This window comes from Theropithecus gelada, chromosome 2 (genome assembly GCF_003255815.1).
Source record: "Theropithecus gelada isolate Dixy chromosome 2, Tgel_1.0, whole genome shotgun sequence".
NCBI lineage: Eukaryota > Metazoa > Chordata > Mammalia > Primates > Cercopithecidae > Theropithecus > Theropithecus gelada.
This window is the reverse complement of record NC_037669.1, coordinates 41,643,177-41,667,160: the sequence shown is the minus strand read 5'-3', so window position 1 is coordinate 41,667,160 and position 23,984 is coordinate 41,643,177. Positions and strand designations below refer to the sequence as shown.

General features: G+C 38.4%; 1 protein-coding gene across 2 annotated transcripts in view; it reads left to right on the top strand.

Moving 5' to 3' along the window:
• IQCB1 (IQ motif containing B1) overlaps positions 1–23,984 on the top strand; it is a 76,132-nt gene that overhangs the window by 11,154 nt on the left and 40,994 nt on the right. For both annotated transcript variants that reach the window (XM_025377790.1, XM_025377789.1), the window contains exons 6-7: positions 19,361–19,454; positions 21,249–21,348. In XM_025377790.1, the coding sequence (XP_025233575.1) occupies positions 19,361–19,454; positions 21,249–21,348 (194 nt within the window). The remainder of the gene's footprint in view (positions 1–19,360; positions 19,455–21,248; positions 21,349–23,984) is intronic.

Sequence of the window (23,984 nt, the reverse complement as noted above, 5' to 3'; positions counted from 1 at the left end):
TCCACACTTTCAGGCATCTACTGGGGGTCTTGGAACATGTCTTCCATGGGTAAGGAGGAGACTATTGTATATCATTTCTCAACCCTTTACTTTTTAATCTCCGTCTTATACTTAAAGTGAGTCTATTTTAAATAACATATTGTCAGGTCTTGCTTTTTCGTCTAGTCTGACAAGCTGTTGTTTTAAATGGTATCATTTACTTGCATTTAATCTAAGTTGTGGTATGGTTGGGTTTAATTCTACCATTATGGTATTTTAAAAAAATTTGTTCCCACTTTCCATCTTTTGTACTATTTTGTCATATATTTTACTTTTACATATATTATAAAATCCACCATGTGTTATTTTTACTTTAAATAGTGTATTGACTTTTCAATAATTTAAAGAAATGAAAGAAAAATGATTTTTTATATCTACTATGTCTGGTTGTCTTTATTCCTTTAAACAGATCTGAATTTTCATTTGGTATCATTTCCTTTAAGCCTGACAGCCTCCTTTAGCATATCTTTTGCACAGCGGAACAGTGCAGTTCCGCTGGTAATGAAGTCTCTCAGCTTTTTGGTTATCTGAAAATGTCTTCATGATGCCTTCACTTTTGAGGAATATTTCTGTTGCATGTGTATAATTCTACTTCATCAATTTTTCCCCCTTTTTGCACTTGAAAGATTTTTTTCCCATTGTCTTTGGCATCTTTTGTTTCTGATGTAAATTCAGCCTTCATTCTTGTTGTCATTCTCCTATACATATTGAATATTTTTATCTTTGGCTTCTTTAAGATATTCTCTTTGTTTGGTTTATTTTGTTTTATTTTCTGCAATTTTACTTTGATTAACCTTATTGTAGATTTCCTGATGTCTATCTTGCTTGGAGGTCCTGAGCTTCATGTATCTGAGTTATTGTATTCATATTAAGAAAATTTTCAGCTAATATTTTTTCAAATACTTTTTTTGTCCTATTCTCTCTACCTTCCCTCTGGGACTTCTGGTTATTGAGGCTGTCTTCATCATTTTGTTGTTGTTGTTTACTTCAGTTTCGATAATTTCTATTGGTCCGTTTTCAAGTACATTGACCCTATCTTCTGCAGTGTCTAATGTGCTAATAATCCTACCTAGTGAATTTTTCATTTCATACATTGTATTGTTCTATGATTTTTATTTGCTTCTCTTATAGATTGTTTACCATACTTATCATAGTTAGTTTTAAGTTATTGTTTATAAATCGAATACCTGGATCATTTGAGAGTCTTTTAATACCTGTTTTTTCTCTTAATACTGGGTCAAATTTTTCTGCTTCTTCACATGTCTATTAATTTTTTGTTTTATAGTGGACACCGTGAATGACACATTATAGAAATTCATATCTTCCTCTGAAGACTTGAGAGCAGTTAAATTCTGGCAGGTCAATTGTTCCTGTGGAGTTTTGGTTTTAGCCTTTCTATGGAGAGGTTTATTTCAGTTTTGCTGTTAGAGTATTGCCCTTAGTCCTGGTTCACAGTCCTTATACCTAAGGTGGGATCCTTATGTGGTTTAAATGGAAAGCCCACCTTGTTAACCCAGACCATCTGACCTGGAAGAACCTAGACTCCAAACTCTGTATACCCAGCACTAGGCAAATGATGAAATTGCTGGTAATTGCTGCAACTTCTTATTTGAACTCTTTTCACTGTGTTAATAAACACACACTGGGAAAAGCCAGGCATATTAGTCGGGTTTCTCCAGAAAAACAGAACCAATAGAAGATATATGGAGAGAGAGAAAGAAAGAGAAAGTGCTTGATTATAAGGAATTGGCAATTATGGAGGCTAACAAGTCCTGAGATTTGCAGTTGGTAAGCTGGAGACCCAGGAGAGCTGATGGCCTAGTCTGAGTTTAAAGGCCTTAGAATCTGGAGAACTGATAGCGTAGTGCCAGTCCAAATGCCAGCAGGCTCAAGATCCATGAAGAAGCAGTGTTTCAGTTTGACTCTAAAGTCAGGAAAAAATGATGTCCCAACTCAAGGGCAGTCAGGCAAGAGGAATTTCCCTTTATGTAGGAGAGGTTCAATCTTTTGTTCTACTCAAGCCTTCAACTGATTGTATGAGGCCCACCCACATTAAGGAAAGCAATCTGCTTTACTCAGACTAAAAATTTAAATGTTAAACTCATCTAAAAATACCCTTACAGAAACACCCAGAATAGTGTTTGACAAGCACACAAGATAAATTTTGATTTCAGTCAGTGCATTTTATTTCAGGGTCATGTCTGTGTGCCTTTGCTTGCTATCTAAAACCTTCAAACAATTGCTTTTTATATTTTTTCCCGAGTTTATACATTTGGTCAGCAAAGCATGGGCCAACAAACTATGGCCTGTTGGCTAAATCCAGCTTATTTTTTTCAATTAAATTGTATTAGAACACAGCTATACCTATTTGTTTAAATTATCCATGACTACTTTCACTATAGCCCTAGAGTTCAGTAGTTTCTAGAGACTGTAATGCCTAACATATTTTCTGGCCCATAACTAACAGGAAAGTAAGTTCTATAAAGAAGAAGAGCAGGGGACAACCAATGTGAACAAGAGTGATTTGAAAAAGCTTTGTGGGGCCAATGGTACCTGGTCTATCTCTAAAGCATGGGTGAGATTTGGAAATATGAGGGCATTACAGGCAAGGGAAATGGACAAGACCAGAAAAGAGGAATAAGTATGGCATCTTTGAGTCCCAGAGCAGATACCTACTAGAGTTAGAGTATTCTCATTCAGAAAGATTGAAAGCCAGATGCAGTGGCTCACGCCTGTATAATCCCAGCACTTTGGGAGGCTGAGATTACAGGATCACTTGACGCCAGGAGTTCAAGACCAACCTGGGCAACACAGAAAGACCTAGCCAAGTGTGGTGGCACATACCTGTCTTCCTAGCTACTCAGGAGCCTAGGGCAGGAGGATTGCTTGAGCCCAGAAGCTCACGGCTGTAGTGAGCGATGGTCATGTCACTGCACCCCAGCTTTGGCAACAGAGCAAGATCTTCTCTCTTAAAAAAAAAAAAAGGAAAAAACAGAAAAAGAGTTTGAACTTGATTCTACAACAGTGAAGACACTTTTTTTGTCTATTACATTTTATTCTATTTTTAAAAATATTCTCAGTTTTGAGTTGTTTGTTTTTTTAATTTTCATTAACTTTTTTTTTTCATTTTTTAAACTTTTATTTTAGGTTTGGGGGTACATGTGAAGGCTTGTTACATAGGTAAACGCATGTTGTGGGAGGTTGTTGCACATATTATTTCATTACCCATGTATTAACCCCAGTACCCAATAGTTATCTTTTCTGTTCCTCTCCTTCCTTTCACCCTCCCCGCTAAAGTAGACCCCAGTGTCTGTTGTTTCCTTCTTTGTGTTCGTAAGTTCTTATCATTTAGCTCTCACTTAAAAGTGATAACATGCAGTATTTCTTTTTCTGTTCCTGTGTTAATTTGCTGAGGATAATAGCCTCCAACTGCATCCATGTTCCTGCAAAAGACATGATCCTGTTCTTTTTAATGGCTGCATAGCATTCCATGGTATATTGGTACCACGTTTTCTTTTTTTTTTTTAATTTTTTTTTTATTATTATACTTTAAGTTCTAGGGTACATGTGCACAACGTGCAGGTTTGTTACATATGTATATATGTGCCATGTTGGTGTGCTGTACCCATTAACTCATCATTTACATTAGGTGTATCTCCTAATGCTATCCCTCCCCCCGTCCCTTCCCCACAATAGGCCCTGGTGTGTGATGTTCCCCTTCCTGTATCCAAGTGATCTCATTGTTCAATTCCCACCTATCAGTGAGAACATGCAGTGTTTGGTTTTCTGTTCTTGCAGTAGTTTGCTGAGAATGATGGTTTCCAGCTGCATCCATGTCCCTACAAAGGACACAAACTCATCCTTTTTATGACTGCATAGTATTCCATGGTGTATATGTGCCACATTTTCTTAATCTAGTCTGTCACTGATGGACATTTGGGTTGATTCCAAGTCTTTGCTATTGTGAATAGTGCCACAATAAACATACGTGTGCATGTGTCTTTATAGCAGCATGATTTATAATCCTTTGGGTATATACCCAGTAATGGGATGGCTGGGTGAAACGGTATTTCTAGTTCTAGATCCTGGAGGAATCGCCACACTGTTTTCCACAATGGTTGAACTAGTTTAGAGTCCCACCAACAGTGCAAAAGTGTTCCTATTTCTCCACATCCTCTCCAGCACCTGTTGTTTCCTGATTTTTTAATGATTGCTATTCTAACTGGTGTAAGATGGTATCTCATTGTGGTTTTGATTTGCATTTCTCTAATGGCCAGTGATGATGAGCATTTTTTCATGTGTCTGTTGGCTGTATGAAGGTCTTCTTTTGAGAAGTGTCTGTTCATATCCTTTGCCCACTTTTTGATGAGGTTGTTTGCTTTTTTCTTGTAAATTTGTTTGAATTCTTTGTAGGTTCTGGATATTAGCCCTTTGTCAGATGAGTAGATTGCAAAAATTTTCTCCCATTCTGTAGGTTGCCTGTTCACACTGGTGGTAGTTTCTTTTGCTGTGCAGAAGCTCTTTGGTTTAATTAGATCCCATTTGTCAATTTTGGCTTTTGTTGCCATTGCTTTTGGTATTTTAGACATGAAGTCCTTGCCCATGCCTATGTCCTGAATGGTATTACCTAGGTTTTCTTCTAGGGTTTTTATGGTATTAGGTCTAACATTTAAGTCTCTAATCCATCTTGAATTAATTTTCGTATAAGGAGTAAGGAAAGAATCCAGTTTCAGCCTTCTACTTATGGCTAGCCAGTTTTCCCAGCACCATTTATTAAATAGGGAATCCTTTCCCCATTTCTTGTTTTTCTCAGGTTTGTCAAAGATCAGATGGCTGCAGATATGTGGTATTATTTCTGAGGCCTCTGTTCTGTTCCATTGGTCTGTATATCTGTTTTGGTACCAGTACCATGCTGTTTTGGTTACTGTAGCCTTGTAGTATAGTTTGAAGTCAGGTAGCATGATGCCTCCAGCTTTGTTCTTTTGGCTTAGGATTGTCTTGGCAATGCCGGCTCTTGTTTGGTTCCATATGAACTTTAAAGCAGTTTTTTCCAATTCTGTGAAGAAAGTCATTGGTAGCTTGATAGGGATGGCATTGAATCTCTAAATTACCTTGGGCAGTATGGCCATTTTCATAATATTGATTCTTCCTATCCATGAGCATGCTAAGTTCTTCCATTTGTTTGTGTCCTCTTTTATTTCACTAAGCAGTGGTTTGTAGTTCTCCTTGAAGAGGTCCTTTACATCCCTTGTAAGTTGGATTCCTAGGTATTTTATTCCCTTTGAAGCAATTGTGAATGGAAGTTCATTCCTGATTTGGCTCTCTGTTTGTCTGTTACTGGTGTATAAGAATGCTTGTGATTTTTGCACACTGATTTTGTATCCTGAGACTTTGCTGAAGTTGCTTATCAGCTTAAGGAGATTTTGGGCTGAGACAATGGGGTTTTCGAAATATACAATCATGTCATCTGCAAACAGGGACAATTTGACTTCTTCCTTTCCTAACTGAATACCCTTGATTTCTTTCTCTTGCCTGATTGCCCTAGCCAGAACTTCCAACACTGTGTTGAGTAGGAGTGGTGAGAGAAAGCATCCCTGTCTTGTGCCAGTTTTCAAAGGGAATGCTTCCAGTTTTTGCCCATTCAGTATGATATTGGCTGTGGGTTTGTCATAAATAGCTCTTATTATTTTGAGATATGTTCCATCAATACCGAATTTATTGAGAGATTTTAGCATGAAGGGCTGATGAATTTTGTCAAAGGCTTTTTCTGCATCTATTGAGATAATCATGTGGTTTTTGTCTTTGGTTCTGTTTATATGCTGGATTATGTTTATTGATTTGCATATGTTGAACCAGCCTTGCATCCCAGGGATGGAGCCCACTTGATCATGGTGGATAAGCTTTTTGATGTGCTGCTGGATTCGGTTTGCCAGTATTTTATTGAGGATTTTTGCATCGATGTTCATCAGGGATATTGGTCTAAAATTCTCTTTTTTTTGTTGTTGTGTCTCTGTCAGGCTTTGGTATCAGGATGATGTTGGCCTCATAAAATGAGTTAGGGAGGATTCCCTCTTTTTCTATTGATTGGAATACTTTTAGAAGGAATGGTACCAGCTCCTCCTTGTACCTCTGGTAGAATTCAGCTGTGAATCCATCTGGTCCTGGACTTTTTTTGGTTGGTAGGCTATTAATTATTGCCTCAATTTCAGAGCCTGCTGTTGGTCTATTCAGGGATTCAACTTCTTCCTGGTTTAGTCTTGGGAGAGTGTAAGTGTCCAGGAAATTATCTATTTCTTCTAGGTTTTCTAGTTTATTTGCGTAGAGGTGTTTATAGTATTCTCTGATGGTAATTTGTATTTCTCTGGGGTCCGTGGTGATATCTCCTTTATCATTTTTTATTGCATCTATTTGATTCTTCTCTCTTCCTTCTTTATTAGTCTTGCTAGTGGTCTATCAATTTTGTTGATCTTTTCAAAAAACCAGCTCCTGGATTCATTGATTTTTTGGAGGGTTTTTGGTTCTCTATCTCCTTCAGTTCTGCTCTGATCTTAGTTATTTCTTGCCTTCTGCTAGCTTTTCAATGTGTTTGCTCTTGCTTCTCTAGTTCTTTTAATTGTGATGTTAGGGTGTCAATTTTAGATCTTTCCTGCTTTCTTTTGTGGGCATTTAGTGCTATAAATTTCCCTCCACACACTGCTTTAAATGTGTCCCAGAGATTCTGGTATGTTGTGTCTTTGTTCTCATTGGTTTCAAAGAGCATCTTTATTTCTGCCTTCATTTCGTTATGTACCCAGTAGTCATTCAGGAGCAGGTTGTTCAGTTTTCATGTAGTTGAGTGGTTTTGATTGAGTTTCTTAGGTCTGAGTTCTATTTTGATTGCACTGTGGTCTGAGAGACAGTTTGTTATAATTTCTGTTCTTTTACATTTGATGAGGATTGCTTTACTTCCAACTATGTGGTCAATTTTGGAATAAGTGTGATGTGGTGCTGAGAAGAATATGTAGTCTGTTGATTTGAGGTGGAGAGTTCTGTAGATGTCTATTAGGTCTGCTTGGTGCAGAGTTGAGTTCCATTCCTGGATATCGTTGTTAACTTTCTGTGTCATTGATCTGTCTAATGTTGACAGTGGGGTGTTAAAGTCTCCCATTATTATTGTATGACAGTCTAAGTCTCTTTGTAAGTCTCTAAGGACTTGCTTTATGAATCTGGGTGCTCCTGTATTGGGTGCATAGATATTTAGTTTAGTTAGCTCTTCCTGATGAATTGATCCCGTTACCATTATGTAATGGCCTTCTTTGTCTCTTTTGATTTTTGATGGTTTAAAGTCTGTTTTATCAGAGACTAGGATTGCAACCCCTGCTTTTTTTTTGTTTTCCATTTGCTTGGTAGATCTTCCTCCATCTCTTTATTTTGAGCCTATGTGTGTCTCTGCATGTGAGATGGGTCTCCTGAATACAGCAAACTGATGGGTCTTGACTCTTTTTCCAATTTGCTAGTCTGTGTCTTTTAATTGGACCATTTAGTCCATTTATATTTAAGGCTAATATTGTTATGTGTGAACTTGATCCTGTCATTATGATATTAGCTGGTTATTTTGCTCATTAGTTGATGCAGTTTCTTCCTAGAATCGATGGATTTTATATTTTGATATGTTTTTGCAATGGCTGGTACCGGTTGTTCCTTTCCATGTTTAGTGCTTCCTTCAGGATCTCTTGTAGGGCAGGCCTGGTGTGACAAAATCTCTAAGCATTTGCTTGTCTGTAAAGGATTTTATTTCTCCTTCACTTATGAAACTTAGTTTGGCTGGATATGAAATTCTGGGTTGAAAATTCTTTTCTTTAAGAGTGTTGAATATTGGCCCCCACTCTCTTCTGGCTTGTAAAGTTTCTGCCAAGAGATCTGCTGTTAGTCTGATGGGCTTCACTTTGTGGGTAACCTGACCTTTTTCTCTGGCTGCCCTTAACATTTTTTCCTTCATTTCAACTTTGGTGAATCTGGCAATTATGTGTCTTGGAGTGGCTCTTCTCGAGGAGTATCTTTGTGGCGTTCTCTGTATTTCCTGAATTTGAATGTTGAGGTTGGGGAAGTTCTCCTGGATGTTATCCTGCAGAGTGTTTTCCAACTTGGTTCCATTTTCCCCGTCACTTTCAGGCACACCAATCAGATGTAGATTTGGTCTTTTCACATAATCCCACATATCTTGGAGGCTTTGTTCATTTCTTTTTACTCTTTTTTCTCTACATTTCTCTTCTCACTTCATTTCATTCATTTGATCTTCAATCACTGATAATCTTTCTTCCAGTTGATCGAGTCAGTTACTGAAGCTAGTGCATTTGTCACATATTTCTCGTGTCATGGTTTTCATCTCTATCAGTTCTTTTAAGGTCTTCTCTGCATTGATTATTCTAGTTATCCATTCTTCCATTCTTTTTTCAAGGTTTTTAGTTTCTTTGCGCTGGTTACATAGTTCCTCCTTTAGCTCTGAGAAGTTTGATTGACTGAAGCCTTCTTCTCTCAACTCATCAAAGTCATTCTCTGTCCATCTTTGTTCCGTTGCTGGCGATGAGCTGCGTTCCCTTGGAGGGGGAGATGCGCTCTGATTTTTTGAATTTCCAGCTTTTCTGCACTGCTTTTTCCCCATCTTTGTGGTTTTATCTGCCTCTGGTCTTTGATGATGGTGACATACTGATGGGGTTTTGGTGTGGGTGTCCTTTCTGTTTGTTAGTTTTCCTTCTAACAATCAGGACCCTCAGCTGCAGGTCTGTTGGAGTTTGCTTGAGGTTCACTCCAGACCCTGTTTGCCTGGGTGTCAGCAGCGGAGGCTGCAGAAGATAGAATATTGCTGCACAGCAAGTGTTGCTGTCTGATTCTTGCTCTGGAAGCTTCGTCTCATGGTGTACCCAGCCATGTGAGGTGTGATGTGTCGGTCTGCACCTAGTTGGGGATGTCTCCCAGTTAGGCTACTCAGGGGTCAGGAACCCACTTGAGCAGGCAGTCTGTCCATTCTCAGATCTCAACCTCCGTGCTGGGAGAACCACTACTCTCTTCAAAGCTGTCAGACAGGGACTTTTACATCTGCAGAGGTTTCTTCTGCTTTTTGTTTAGCTATGCCCTGTCCCCAGAGGTGGAGTCCACAGAGACAGGCAGGCCTCCTTGAGCTGCAGTGGGCTCCATGCAGTTCGAGCTTCCTGGCGGCGTTGTTTATCTACTTAAGCCTCTGCAATGGCAGGCACCCCTCCCTCAGCCTCGCTGCCGCCTTGCAGTTAGATCTCCGACTCCTGTGCTAGCAATGAGGGAGGCTCCGTGGGCATGGGACCCTCTGGGCCAGGTGTGGGATATAATCTCCTGATGTGCCGTTTGCTAAGACCCTTGGTAAAGCGCAGTATTAGGGTGGGAGTTACCCGATTTTCCACGTGTTGTGTGTCTCAATTTCCCTTGGCTAGGAAAAGGAATTCTCTTCCCCCTTGAGCCTCACCTGCTTCAGCTCTCGCTGGTCAGGCTGCACCTGCAGAGCAGCATCAACTGTCCGACATGCCCCAGTGAGATGAACCCGGTACCTCAGTTGAAAATGCAGAAATCACCTGTCTTCTATGTTGCTCGCGCTGGGAGCTGGAGGCTGGAGCTGTTCCTATTTGGCCATCTTGGGCGCCACCGCCCCAGTTTTTTTTTTTTTTTTTTTTTTGCGGAGACATAAAAGTATGCTGGAGAGAGCGGAAGAATAGACTATTTTAAATAATTGCAGTAAGCTAGAAGAACTAAGGGATAAGTGTCTTGACTCACTATGACTTTGGAAAAAAAGAGGGTCAAATGAAATATTAAGAAAAAAATTGTAAGAATATAAAAGGTGTAATATGAGACACTGGTTTTCTTAGCTCCACATAGGGAATGTAGTAGGAGTATTTTGCTCCAAGCTCTTTGTCAGTTGATTTTTTAAAAATGATATTTCCTCACCAGGTACCCGCAAGTGGGAATCCAAAAATAACTAATGAGGAGAGTGGAACTTGGCATTAATGAATACATTATATTAATATGAAAACTTTTTACCTTGTGTGTGCTAGCAATTTTCTTAAGTATAATGACAGCAGAGGTTCATCTTAGAATTTATAAGAAGTGATAAGTCTACAAGGCTGAAACCCCTTTACCTTAGAAGAGTTCTTAGCTATATGTACATTTGGGCCTACTACTATATCAAAGTTTGAACAGATTCACAACTTTTGTCAATTATGGACAGAGATAGTAATAACTCAGTCACTCGACTTACTCTGTTCAGGCTGCTATAACAAAATACTGTAGACTCGGTGACTTAAAGACATTTATTTCTATAATTCTGGAGACTAAGAATTCCAAGATCAAGAAGCCAACAGATTCACTTCCTCATGGGGCCCACTTCCTGGCTTGCAGACAGCCACTCTCTTGTGTGTTCACATGACCTCCTCTTTGTGTTTGTGAGGGAGAGGCAGCTCTCTTGTCTCTTTCTTGTCATTTCCTTCTTTCTTTCTTATAAGGGCACTAATCCCATCATGAAGACACCACCCTCATGATCCAGTCCAAACCTCAAAAGTCCCTACCATCACATTAGAGGTTAGGGTTTAAACATACGAGTTTTCGGGGACGCAAACAGTCCATAATGATCACCATGATATATTAAGTTCTATTTAAGGTGCTTTGGGTATGTAAAGAATAGACACAGTCTTACATTTAAGGTATTCCCAGGCTAATAGAGTAGAAAAAGTCTTAGCCATTCCTAATAGAAAGCCTAAAATAGATGTATTTTTAGTTTAAGAATTTTTTTTTTTTAATTAGAAGAATGAAATCAAATGAGAGGTATAATAGTACAGACAACAAGCTGGTTTGAGTATAAGAAATACTGTTGGTAGAGAATTTTTTTTCTTTTCTTTTTTTTTTTTTTTTATTATACTTTAAGTTACGGGATATATGTGCTGGATGCCCAGGTTTGTTACATGGGTATACATGTGCCATGGTGGTTTGCTGCACCCATCAACTCATCATCTAGGTTTTAAGCCCTGCTTGCATTAGGTATTTGTCCTAATGCTATCCCTCCCCTTGCTCCCCACCCCCGACAGACCCCAATATGTGATGTTCCCCTCCCTGTGTCCACATGTTCTCATTGTTCAACTCCCACTTAAGAGTGAGAACATGCAGTGTTTGGTTTTCTGTTCCTGTGTTAGTTTGCTGAGAATGATGGTTTCCAGCTTCATCCATGTCCCTGCAAAGGACATGAACTCATTCTTTTTTATGGCTGCATAGTATTCCATGATGTATATATGCCACATTTGTTTGTCCAAGCTATCATTGATGGGCATTTGGGTTGGTTCCAAGACTTTGCTATTGTAAATAGTGCTGCAATAAACATACGTGTGCATGTGTCTTTATAGTAGAATGATTTATAATCCTTTGGGTATATACCCAGTAACGGAATTGCTGGGTCAAATGGTATTTCTGATTCTAGATCCTTAAGGAATTGCCGCACTGTCTTCCACAATGGTTGAACTTACATTCCCACCAACAGTGTAAAAGCATTCCTATTTCTCTGCATCCTCTCCAGCATCCGTTGTTTCCTGACTTTTTAATGATTGCCACTCTAACTGGAGTGAGATGGTATCTCATTGTGGTTTTGATTTGCATTTCTGTAATGACCAGTGATGATGAGCTTTTTCTCATATGTTTGTTGGCCTCATAAATGTCTTCTTTTGAGTAGTGTCTATTCATATCCTTCACCCACTTTTTGATTTTTTTTTTCTTGTAAATTTGTTTAAGTTCCTTTTAGATTCTTGATATTCGACCTTCGTCAGACGGGTAGATTGCAAACATTTTCTCCTATTCTGTGGGCTGCCTGTTCACTCTGATGATAGTTTCTTTTGCTGGCAGAAGCTCTTTAGTTTAATTAGATCCCATTTGTCTATTTTGGCTTTTGTTGCCATTGCTTTTTGTGTTTTAGCCATGAAATCTTTGCCCATGCCTATGTCCTGAATGGTATTACCTAGGTTTTCTTCTAGGGTTTTTATGGTTTTAGGTCTTATGTTTAAGTCTTTAATCCATCTTGAGTTAATTTTTGTATAAGGAGTAAGGAAAGGATCCAGTTTCAGCTTTCTACTTATGGCTAGCCAATTTTCTCAGCACCGTTTATTAAATAGGGAATCCATTCCCCATTTCTTGTTTTTGTCAGGTTTGTCAAAGATCAGATGGCTGCAGATGTGTGGTATTATTTCTGAGGCCTCTGTTCTGTTCCATTGGTTTACATATGTGTTTTGGTACCAGTACCATGATGTTTTGGTTATTATAGCCTTGTAGTATAGTTCGAAGTCAGGCAGCATGATGCCTCCAGCTTTGTTCTTTTTGGTTAGGACTGTCTTCGCTATATGGGCTCTTTTTTTTTTTATTCCGTATGAAATTTAAAGTAGTTTTTCTAAATCTGTGAAGAAAGTCAATGGTAGTTTGATGGAAATAGCATTGAATCTGTAAATTACTTTGGGCAGTATGGCCATCTTCATGATACTGATTCTTTCTGTCCTTAAGCATGGAATTTTTTTTCCATTTGTTTGTTTACTCTCTTATTTCCTTGAGCAGCATTTTGTAGTTCTCCTTGAAGAGGTCTTTCACGTCCCTTGTGAGTTGTATTCCTAGGTATTTTATTCTGTTTGTAGCAATTGTGAATGGTAGTTTACTTATGATTTGTCTCTGTGTTTGTCTATTATTAGTATATAGGAATGCTTGTGATTTTTGCACATTGATTTTGTATCTGGAGATTTTGCTGAAGTTGCTTATCAGCTTAAGGAGGTTTTGGGCTGAGATGATGGGGTTTTCTAAATATACAGTCATGTCATCTGCAAGCAGAGACAATTTGACTTTCCCTCTTCCTATTCGAATACACTTTCTTTCTCTTGCCTGATTGCTGCCAGAACTTCCAATACTGTGTTGAATAGGGGTGAAGAGAGAGGGCATCCTTGTCTTGTGCCTGTTTTCAAAGGGAATGTTTCCAGTTTTTGCCCATTCAGTATGATATTGGCTGTGGGTTTCTCATAAATAATTATTATTTTGAGATATGTTCCATTGATAACTAGTTCATTAAGAGTTTTTAGCATGAAGGGGTGTTGAATTTTATCGAAGGCCTTTTTTGCTTCTATTGAGATAATCATGTGATTTTTGTCATTGGTTCTGTTTATGTAATGGATTACTTTTTTTGATTTACATGTGTTAAACCATTCTTGCATCAAGTGATGAAGCCAGCTTAATCGTGGCTGATAAGTTTTTTGATGTGCTGCTGGATTCGGTCTACCAGTATTTTATTGAGGATTTTTGCATCGATGTTCATAAGAGATACTGGCCTGAAATTTTCTTTTTTTGTTGTGTCTGTGCCAGGTTTTGGTATCAAGATGATGCTGCCCTCATAAAATGAGTTAGGGAGGAGTCCCTCTTTTTCTATTGTTTGGAATAGTTTCAAAAGGAATGGTACCAACTCCTCTTTGTACCTCTGGTACAATTCGGCTATAAATCCGTCTGGTCCTGGGCTTTTTTTGGTTGATAGGCTATTAATTACTGCCTCAATTTCAGAACTTGTTATTGGTCTATTCAGGGATTCAGTTTCTTCCTTATTTAGTCTTGGGAGGGTGTATGTGTCCAGGAATTTGTCCATTTCTTCTAGATTTTCTAGTTTATTTGTGTAGAGGTGTTTATAGTGTTCTCTGATGTTAGTTTGTATTTCTGTGGGATCAATGGTGATGTCCCCTTTATCATTTTTTATTGTGTCTATCTGATTCTTCTTGCCTTTCCTTTTTATTAGTCTGGCTAGTGGTCTATTTTGTTAATCTTTTCAGAAAACCAGCTCCTGGATTCATTGATTTTTTGAAGGGTTTTTCATGTCTCTATCTCCTTCAGTTCTGCTCTAATCTTAGTTATTTCTTGTCTTCTGCTAGCTTTTGAATTTGTTTGCTCTTACTTCTCTAGTTCTCTTAATTGTGATGTTAAGGTGTCGATTTTAGATCTTTCCCACTTTCTCCTGTGGGCATTTAGTGCTATAAATTTCCCTCTACACACTGCTGTAGCTGAGTCCCAGAGATTCTGATATGTTGTGTCTTTGTTCTCATTGGTTTCAAATAACTTATTTATTTCTGCCTTTTGTTATTTACCCAGTAGTCATTCAGGAAACTACATGCAGTTTCCATGTAGTTGTGAGATTTTGAGTGAGTTTATTAATACTTAGTTCTAATTTGATTGCACTGTGGACAGAGACGGTTATGATTTCTGTTCTTTTGCATTTCCTGAGGAGTGTTTTACTTCCAATTACGTGGTCGATTTTAGAATAAGTGCGATGTGATGCTGACAAGAATATATATTCTATTGATTTGGGGTGGAGAGTTCTGTAGATGTCTATTAGGTCTGCTTGGTCCAGAGATGAGTTCAAGTCCTGAATATCCTTGTTAATTTTTTGTCTCATTGATCTGTCTAATACTGACAGTGGGGTGTAAAAGTCTCTCACTATTATTGTGTGGGAGTCTAAGTCTCTTCATAGGTCTCTGAGAACTTGCTTTATGAATCTGGGTGCTCCTGTATTGGGTGCATATATATTTAGGATAGTTAGCTCTTTTTGTTGCATTGATCTCTTTATTCTTTATCATTGCATAATGCCCTTCTTTGTCTTTTTTGATCTTTGTTGGTTTAAAGTCTGTTTTATCAGAGACTAGGATTGCAACCCCTGCTTTTTTTGGCTTTCCATTTGCTTGGTAAATATTCCTCCATCCCTTTATTTTGAGCCTGTGTGTGTCCTATCATGTGAGATGGGTCTCCTGAATACGACACACAGATGGGTCTTGATTCTTTATCCAGTTTGCCAGTCTGTGTCTTTTAATTGGGGCATGTAGACCATTTACCTTTAAGGTTAATATTGTTATGCGTGAATTTGATCCTGTCATTATGATGCTAGATGGTTATTTTGCACGTTAGTTGATGCAGTTTCTTCATAGTGTCATTGGGCTTTCTATTTTGGTATGCTTTTGTAGTGGCTGGTGCCAGTTTTTCATTTCCATGTTTAGTGCTTCCTTCAGGACTCTTGTAAGGCAGGCCTGGTGGTGACACAATCCGTCAGCATTTCCTTGTCTGTAAAGGATTTTATTTCTCCTTCACTTATGAAGCTTAGTTTGGCTGGATATGAAATTCTGGATTGAAAATTCTTTTCTTTAAGAATGTAGAATATTAGCCCCCACTCTCTTTTGGCTTGTAGGATTTCTGCAGAGAGATCCGCTGTTAGTCTGATGGGCTTCCCTTTGTAGATAACCTGACCTTTCTCTCTGGCTGCCCCTAAGATTTTTTTTTACATTTCAACCTTGGAGAATCTGACAATTATGTGTGTTGGGGTTGCTCTTCTTGAGGAGTATCTTAGTGGTATTCTCTGTATTTCCTGAATTTGAATGTTGGCTTGTCTTGCTAGGTTGGGGATGTTCTCCTGGATAATACCCTGAAGTGTTTTCCAACTTGGTTCTATTCTCCCCATCACCTTCAGGTACACCAAGCAGTCATACTTTTGGTCTTTTCACATAGTTCCATATTTCTTGGAGGCTTTGTTCATTTCTTTTCATTCTTCTTTCTCTAATCTTGTCTTCACACTTTATTTCGTTAAGTTGATCTTCAATCTCTTATATCCTTCCTTCTGCTTGATCAATTTGGCTATTGATTCTTGGGTATGCTTCATGAAGCTCTCGTACTGCGTTTTTCAACTCCATCAGGTCATTTATGTTCTCCTCTAAACTGGTTATTCTAGTTAGCAACTCGTCTAACCTCTTTTCAAGGTTCTTAGCTTCCTTACATTGGGTTAGAACATGCTCCTTTAGCTCAGAGGAGTTTGTTATTACCCACCTTCTGAAGCCTACTTCAGTTAATTCATCAAACTCATTCTTGGTCCAGTTTTGTGCCCTTGCTGGGGAGGAATTTCGATCATTTGGTGGAGAAGAGGCGTTGTGGTTTTTGGAATTTTCAGCCTTTTTGTGCTGGTTTTTCCTCATCTCCATGGATTTATCTACCTTTGATCTTTGATGCTGATGACCTTTGGATGGGGATTTTTTGTGGGTGTCCTTTTAGTTGATGTTAATGTTACTGCTTTCTGTTTGTTAGTTTTCCTTCTAACAGACAGGTCCCTCTTCTGCAGGTCTGCTGGAGGTCCACTCCAGACCCTGTTCATCTGGGTATCAGCAGCAGAGGCTGCAGAACAGCAAATATTACTCTCAGCTCCTTCCTCTGGAAGCTTCATCTCAGAGTAGCACCCGCCTGATGCCTGCCAGAGCTCTCCTATATGGAGGTGTCTCCCAGTCTGGAGGCACGGGGTCAAGGACCCACTTGAGGAGGCAGTCTGTTCCTTAGCAGAGCTCTAGCACTGTTCTGGGAGATGTGCCACTCTCTTCAGAGCTGGCAGGCAGGAACATTTAAGTCTGCTGAAACTGCACCCACAGCCTCCCCTGTCCCCAGGTGCTCTGTCCTAGGGAGATGTGGGATTTTTATATATAAGCATCTTACTTGGGCTGCTGCCTTTGTTTCAGAGATGACTTGCCCAGTGAGGAGGAATCTAGAGAGGCAGTCTGGCCACAACAAGGCAGCTGTGTTCCACCCAGTCCAAACTTACCGGTGGCTTCCTTAACACTGTGAGGGGAAAACTGCCTACTCAAGCCTCAGTAATGGTGGATGCCCTTCCCACCACCAAGCTCAATTATCCCGGGTTGGTCGACTTCAGACTGCTGTGCTGGGAGCGAGAATTTCAAGCCAGTGGTTCTTAGCTTGCTGGACTCTGTGGGAGTGGGACCTGCTGAACAAGACCACTTGGCTCCTTGGCTTCAGACCCCTTTCCAGGGGAGTGAACAGTTTGTCTTGCTGAGGTTTGTCCTGCTGAGGTTTGTCTTGCTGAGGAATGAGCCACCACTGAGGTATGAAAAGGAACTCCTGCCGCTAGCTCGGTGTCTGCCCAAACAGCTGACCAGTTTTGTGCTTGAAATCCAGGGCCCTGGTGGTTTAGGCACATAGGGAATCTCCTGGTCTGTGGGTTGCAAAAACCATGAGAAAAACGTAGTATCTGGGCTGGATAGCACAGTCCCACCTGGCTTCCCTTGGCTAGGGGAGGGAGGTCTCCGGCCCCTTGCACTTCCCAGGTGAGGCAATGCCCCACTCTGCTTCTGCTTGCCCTCTGTGGGCTGCACCCGTTGTCTAACCAGTCCCAGTGAGAGGAACTGGGTACCTCAGTTGGAAATGCAGAAATCACTGCCTTCTGCATTGGTCTTGCTGAGACCTGCAGACCAGAGCTGTTCCTCTTCAACCATCTTGCCAGATGCCCCTGGCAGATAATTTAACTCAGTGGTAGAGCATATGCGTTCCATGTAATAGGTTACAAATTCCATTTCTGAAATCTCCACTGGCATTTTGTGGGACGTTAGCACTAAATAAATATTTGCTAGAGTTAGTTTAATTCAGGTCAGTTGAAGCTACATGAACTATAGAATTGTGTTAGATTTGATTTCTTTTGCTGGCTGTGCCACAAACTAACTCTAGGTTCAATAGCAAATCACTGGATTTCACTGTATGTCATTTTCCTCATTTGTAAAATAATTTCTGTCCCATTAATAGCTCAGACCATTATGTAAGCTTTATCTTTTCTTCAAAGCACCTTTATTTAATATTCCTATTTAAGAGCATTAATGATGCTTTTTCCTTATATATTATTAAAAGTATATATTAATATGTTATGTATTTGTATATTGCTTTCATTATAAATATACTTATTCAGTTAATTATTTTCATTTATAGAGTCCTTAATACTTTTCACAATATTTTTCTGTCCTTTATTATTGTATTTTTATTGACATAAAAGATTCTTTAATAGTATCAAAGAATTAATTGGCTACAGAAAAAGTAGGGCCACTTAACCACAGGGCAAAATTAAAACAGGGACATAAAAAAGATGTGACAAAAACTTGAATTAATTTATTAGTCTATTTACCTTGGAGCTTTTCAATCAGATTTCTGTTTTAATTAGATAGTATGTAGTTAGTAGATCACATGGTGGGACATACACATTCTGGCCTAAAATACAAAGTGGTTTTGTATGTGTGTATGTGACAATTTTGATTTAAAGGTTAATTGTGTTAACTTGTCTCAGGAACCATGAATTTGCACATTATCTAATGTGCATTTTAAGGAAAGTAGGAAGTCTAAGAGTACAACACTATCTTTTGGGATTGACAACAATGAGAATTACCATGCCCTTTTTGATGTATCTTTAAGTAAAACTCTGGCAAAGGTAGTTATCTGAACTAAAAGGATAAAAGGATTCTTGCCCTAATGTGACGTTTCTTACGGGTTTTTTTTTTTTTCCATTGTTATATTCAAGTCAGCACATGTCAGTTTACTAAATACCTATGTAGCTCTGTGCTAGAATATTAGGAAGAAAATACTTTCATTATTATAAAGAATAATCATGGCAGTCATAATATTTTTGCTGGTCTCATTATTACTTTTGTGCTATAGTACAAACATTCAGGACATGGGTAAGATTAGTGACCTTTATCCAACGTTCCACCAAAGTTACATGGCCAATAAATGACAAAATTGTAAATGGAATCTATGCTTCTTATTTCTCCTTGTGGCACTCTAATTTATAATAATTTATCACCCTACTTTCCAGAAAGGAAGAGCCAGAAAAAAATTGTCATTTATTTGTTGACTAAATGTTGATAGAACATTTACTATGTGTCATAACTGTCCTAGAAACTGAGTTTGTATGGGGAGCTAAATGACATGATCTCTGCCCTCCTAAACTTATGAGTAGAAACGGGAACTGAAATACACTATTAATAATGTCTCTCATGCTGACATCTACATTTGCATATTGCAGTTGTTTTCATCCGAGTTGTATAACCAAATCACCCACCTAACTTTGTGCAAGTACAGATATCCAGACTGCCTTTGGAGATTCAAATTCAGTATATTTGAACTAAAGCTTGTGCATAGATGTGTTTAAAAAGCTCAACAGGTGATTCTGATGCATAGCAAGTATTAAGAAATCCTAGTGTATCAACTTGTAGCCCTTACACTACTTATATTGTTTTATTTTATCTGGATAACAACCATTTCTAGTAGATACTACTATCCTGTAACCACAAGTTTTACAAATTAAGAAACTAACGTCAACAAAATCATGTCCCTCATAAATGGCTAAGTTAGATCCAGAAACTGTATACTCTAACTCCCCAGAGAGAAGTCTCCTTAAAAAAAAAAAAAAAAAAACACTATGGAAAAGTAAACTGGGCTTATCTTTTATGTTAAGGCTGAAGAAAAAGATGAATTACTACACTTTTTCCAAATTGTGACTGATTCTCTCTTCTGGCTTTTGGGAGGCCATGTTGAACTTATTCAGAATGGTAAGAGAAAAGATTTTAATGTAACTAACAGCTATTGTAGAATCAACTGCTAACAGTTTGATCTTTTTTTCCAAAAACAAATGCCACATTAACTGTGCAGATAACCTCACTGAAATGAAACCATGTTGAAATAAACTCACAATTTTTAAAAATGGATATTCCAGTTTTACGTAGCCAACATCAACAATGTGAATATTAAATTAAGGAGAATACTGTTGAAATAAAACTTTAGCTTTTTCTGTTTAGCAAATCTAAGATGAAGACAAATGATAATTTGAACAGTTTATTCCTGAAAATAACTTTTAAGTTTAAAAGATTGCAGTCAGTGTTTTAGATGTATTGTGAGAGAAATCCCTATGTTCAGGGTGGATATGATTTAATTCATATAGTCTAACTATCCAAGTAAGAGTAAACTTTTATTTAATGACCTTTTAGTGAACTTGGAAGTTATAGGATATTTATGTTTACATTGAGAGATTTAAACATGTATGAGTTTTCTGTTTTCTTAAGACCGAAAAAATAATTCTTTTTTTTTTTTTTTTTTTTTTTGGAGACGGAGTCTCGCTCTGTCGCCCAGGCAGGAGTGCAGTGGCCGGATCTCAGCTCACTGCAAGCTCCGCCTCCCGGGTTCACGCCATTCTCCCGCCTCAGCCTCCCGAGTAGCTGGGACCACAGGCGCCCGCCACTTCGCCCGGCTAATTTTTTGTATTTTTTAGTAGAGACGGGGTTTCACCGTGTTAGCCAGCATGGTCTCGATCTCCTGACCTCGTGATCCGCCCGTCTCGGCCTCCCAAAGTGCTGGGATTACAGGCTTGAGCCACCGCGCCCGGCCTCCGAAAAAATAATTCTTAGTTACATTCATGGCGCTCTTCCTAGAAAAATTTCATCTAATATAAATGTAACACTCTAAGAATATTTTTTTAAGTAATACTTGAACTGAAATTTTACTTTTAGCTTTTCTCCTCAGAATCATTGCATGCACATAAGTTGAAGAGTCAAATAGTTCTATAAGGATCATTAAAACATACACACAATCCCTGGCTCTCATGCCCATTCCATTTCCCATTTTCCAAAGGCAACTACTTTCAGTTAGTATAACTAATACCTTGGTAGTTATGCTCAGTTATTGAGTATGGAATGGAATGGAAACTGACATTTGTTAGAAACGTTCCCTGTTCTAGGATATTTTACATTAGCTCATGTGAGAGCTATTTCTAGTTTTACAGATGAAGAAATAGTTTCTAAGAGGTTAAGCTACTTGTATAAGTATCCAGTGCTAAATCGTTATAACTAGCTGCTCAGAGCTTAAAGATTACAAATCAATAAAAGGAAATTTTTGTAGTTAATGTATTCATTATTATATAAAACAGTATGTCACAAAATTAAATTTTTTAAGGATGTGAGCAACCAATTATAGTCATCTGTGCCATTTCCATTTCCTTATATTCTGTCTTTGCAGAAAATTTGTTTTTATTCACTGAAATTCATTGATAGAAGAAAAAGATTCAGATTTAGGATATGTTATTTTCTATTTAGAGAGAGATAACAATAGATTCTTACCTTAGTATTTATGCCTATTGTCTGACTATATTCATAAAAATGAAATGACTTATTTATGGCTATGTAAAATTGCCATGAATTTTACATCTTAAAATCTTCTTTATTGTAGAGTCTACAAAGTCAGAAAGTTTAGCAGAAATGGTCATGCTTTGATTTGGTTTGAAAAGAACAAAATCTTTCTTTGTTATTGTAAAATATTTGCTTTAATCTTTCTTTTTTTTTCTTTTCCTTTAGTACTACAAAGTGATCATTTCTTACATTTACTGCAAGCTGACAATGTCCAAATAGGATCTGCAGTCATGATGATGCTACAGAATATACTACAGATCAACAGGTTACTTGGTTTTCACAAAATGTTACTGTTTTTTTAATCAGAAGCATTACCAATTTTATTCCAATTTTGTTAAAATTGACTGCATATGACTTGTATATAATGTATATACAAGTTCATAGTACATATACTTGTATATAATGTATATATAATGTATATACAAGTATAGAGTACATATACTTGTATATAATGCTGAAGCTCCATCACCATTGTCTTTCAGAAAAAAATATAAAATACTACAAAAGACTAGAAATGTATTATTAAATTGATACCTTATCCCAGAGCTTAAGATTTTAGCTCAAATCTCAGGCTTAAAGAAGAGAATTAGTGTGATATCTGAAGAAAAATATTGAGATCACAACAAAAAATGTTTAATCACATTTATTGAATAACTTCAAGCTTGGTATTTTTACAGATGCTCAAGAAGGGTATAAAAGAAGCAATTGGCAATTATTTAGGGTAAAATGGAAGGGCAGTGTATACACAATTGGAATAATCCATTCTTTCAGTTTAGTAGGAATTTATTATGCAGCTGCTGTGTCTGTCATTATAATTATAGAGTTGATTAAGATATAAACCTTATCTTCAAAGAGCTTACAATAGAATGGAAAAGACAGACACACAAACATCATTGTATTATAATACATTGTTACAATATTAAAAGTGACCATAAATGTTAAAGGACCTTCTAATCCAAACTGAGGGGAGATGCTTCTGGAGAAGGTAATATCTGAGATGAAACTTCAAGGATGGTATATTGGCCAGGGAGGAAGAGGAGAAAGAGAAAGCAGTATTTCCAGGCAACATAAGCAAAAATACAGAGATAAGAAACAACATGCTGAGGATGAAAAGTAGGTACAAATTCATTATTGTTGGGATTTAAAGTTCCATATAGGGAGGTGGCTAGCAAGCTCGGCTGAGACTCAAAGTCATGAAGAATTTATATGCTGTGTTAAGGAAATGAAGTTTTATCCTATAGGCAACGGGGACCATTGAAGATTTTTAAAGTAGACGAAAGTGGTCAGATTACATTTCAGTTTTGTTACTCTGGTGACTATGTGAAGGAAAGATTAAGGGGAAGAAAACTCTAGACAAGGCCGGGCGCGGTGGCTCTCGCCTGTAATCCCAGCACTTTGGGAGGCCGAGGCGGGCGGATCACAAGGTCAGGAGATCAAGATCACGGTGAAACCCCGTCTCTACTAAAAACACACAAAAAATTAGCCGGGTGCGGTGGCGGGCGCCTGTAGTCCCAGCTACTCAGGAGGCTGAGGCAGGAGAGTGTCGTGAACCCGGGAGGCAGAGCTTGCAGTGAGCCGAGATCGCGCCACTGCACAGATCACGCCACTGCACTCCGACAGTGCGAGACTCTGTCTCAAAAAAAAAAAAAAAACAAGAAAAGAAAAGAAAACTCTAGACAAAAAAGGCAATCATACTAATCCAAGTGAAGTAATGATATCTTGTCCTTGGGCATTGGTACCTGGGATATGGAGTTTTTAAAATAATGAATTAGGCTGGGTGCGGTGGATCAAGCCTGTAAGCGCAGTACTTTGGGAGGCCAAGATGGGCAGATCACGAGGTCAGGAGATCCAGACCATCCTGGCTAACACGGTGAAACCCCGTCTCTACTAAAAAAAATACAAAAAATTAGCCGGGCGTGGTGGTGGGCACCTGTAGTCCCAGCTACTCGGGAGGCTGAGGCAGGAGAATGGCGTAAACCCGGGAGGTGGAGCTTGTAGTGAGCTAAGATCCGGCCACTGCACTCCAGCCTGGGCGACAGAGCGAGACTCCGTCTCAAAAAAAAAAAAAAAAGAAAATCATCAAGACTTTACTGATCAAGATGGAATAGTAGGGATGCATTTATCCTCCCATCTGAAAAAAAGGACAAAAACATGAAACATAATTTTTAAAGAAACTGGATATCAGTCAGTGAAAGAAAGTAAGCCCAGAGAAAAAGGAATAAACAAGGTGAGTCTTACAATGCTCTAACTTACAGTATTGAGAGAGTTTTCAGGTTGAAGTATAGGCAGAGGCATCCTAGCAAGCTTGAGTTGAAGCAATAGAGCCCAGAGTCTGGAGAGAACAAGATGACTAGAGTTCACAAGTCAGAATACTAGAGAAGAGAGCTATACACATAGAGAACCCCAGAGATCTGCAGACGGTATCTTTCAAGTATTAAGTAGAGTACTGATCTGCACATATATGTAAGGAACTACCCAACGCCAGGGAAAATAATAATCCAAAAGGACTAAAAGGAACAGTGCAAGGAGCTCACACGGGGCCAGAAATAGTACCTGTTTTCAGCAGCCAAACTGGAAAGTCTCATAAACAATGGGTCATTGGGTAGAGTGTTCAGGAAGGTTTTACCCCAGTAGTGAGGAATAATTCACATTAGAATGAGCACTATTCCAGATCATAAAAGCAAGACCCAAAAGGGTCAAACTGTTTCCAAGTAACTTAACTGCATGTGGTTATTGAACCTGGCTGTATTTAAATTTTTTTTTTACTGTAGGTTATACAAAGGTAGGAAGTTCACTAGAAATCTTTCGATTTGGCTTTTAAAAGGGTGAGAAAAATCCCACCTGTGTCATCATAGAATATTTGCTTTGATGACTCTTTTTTTCTGTTTCTTTATTACTGCA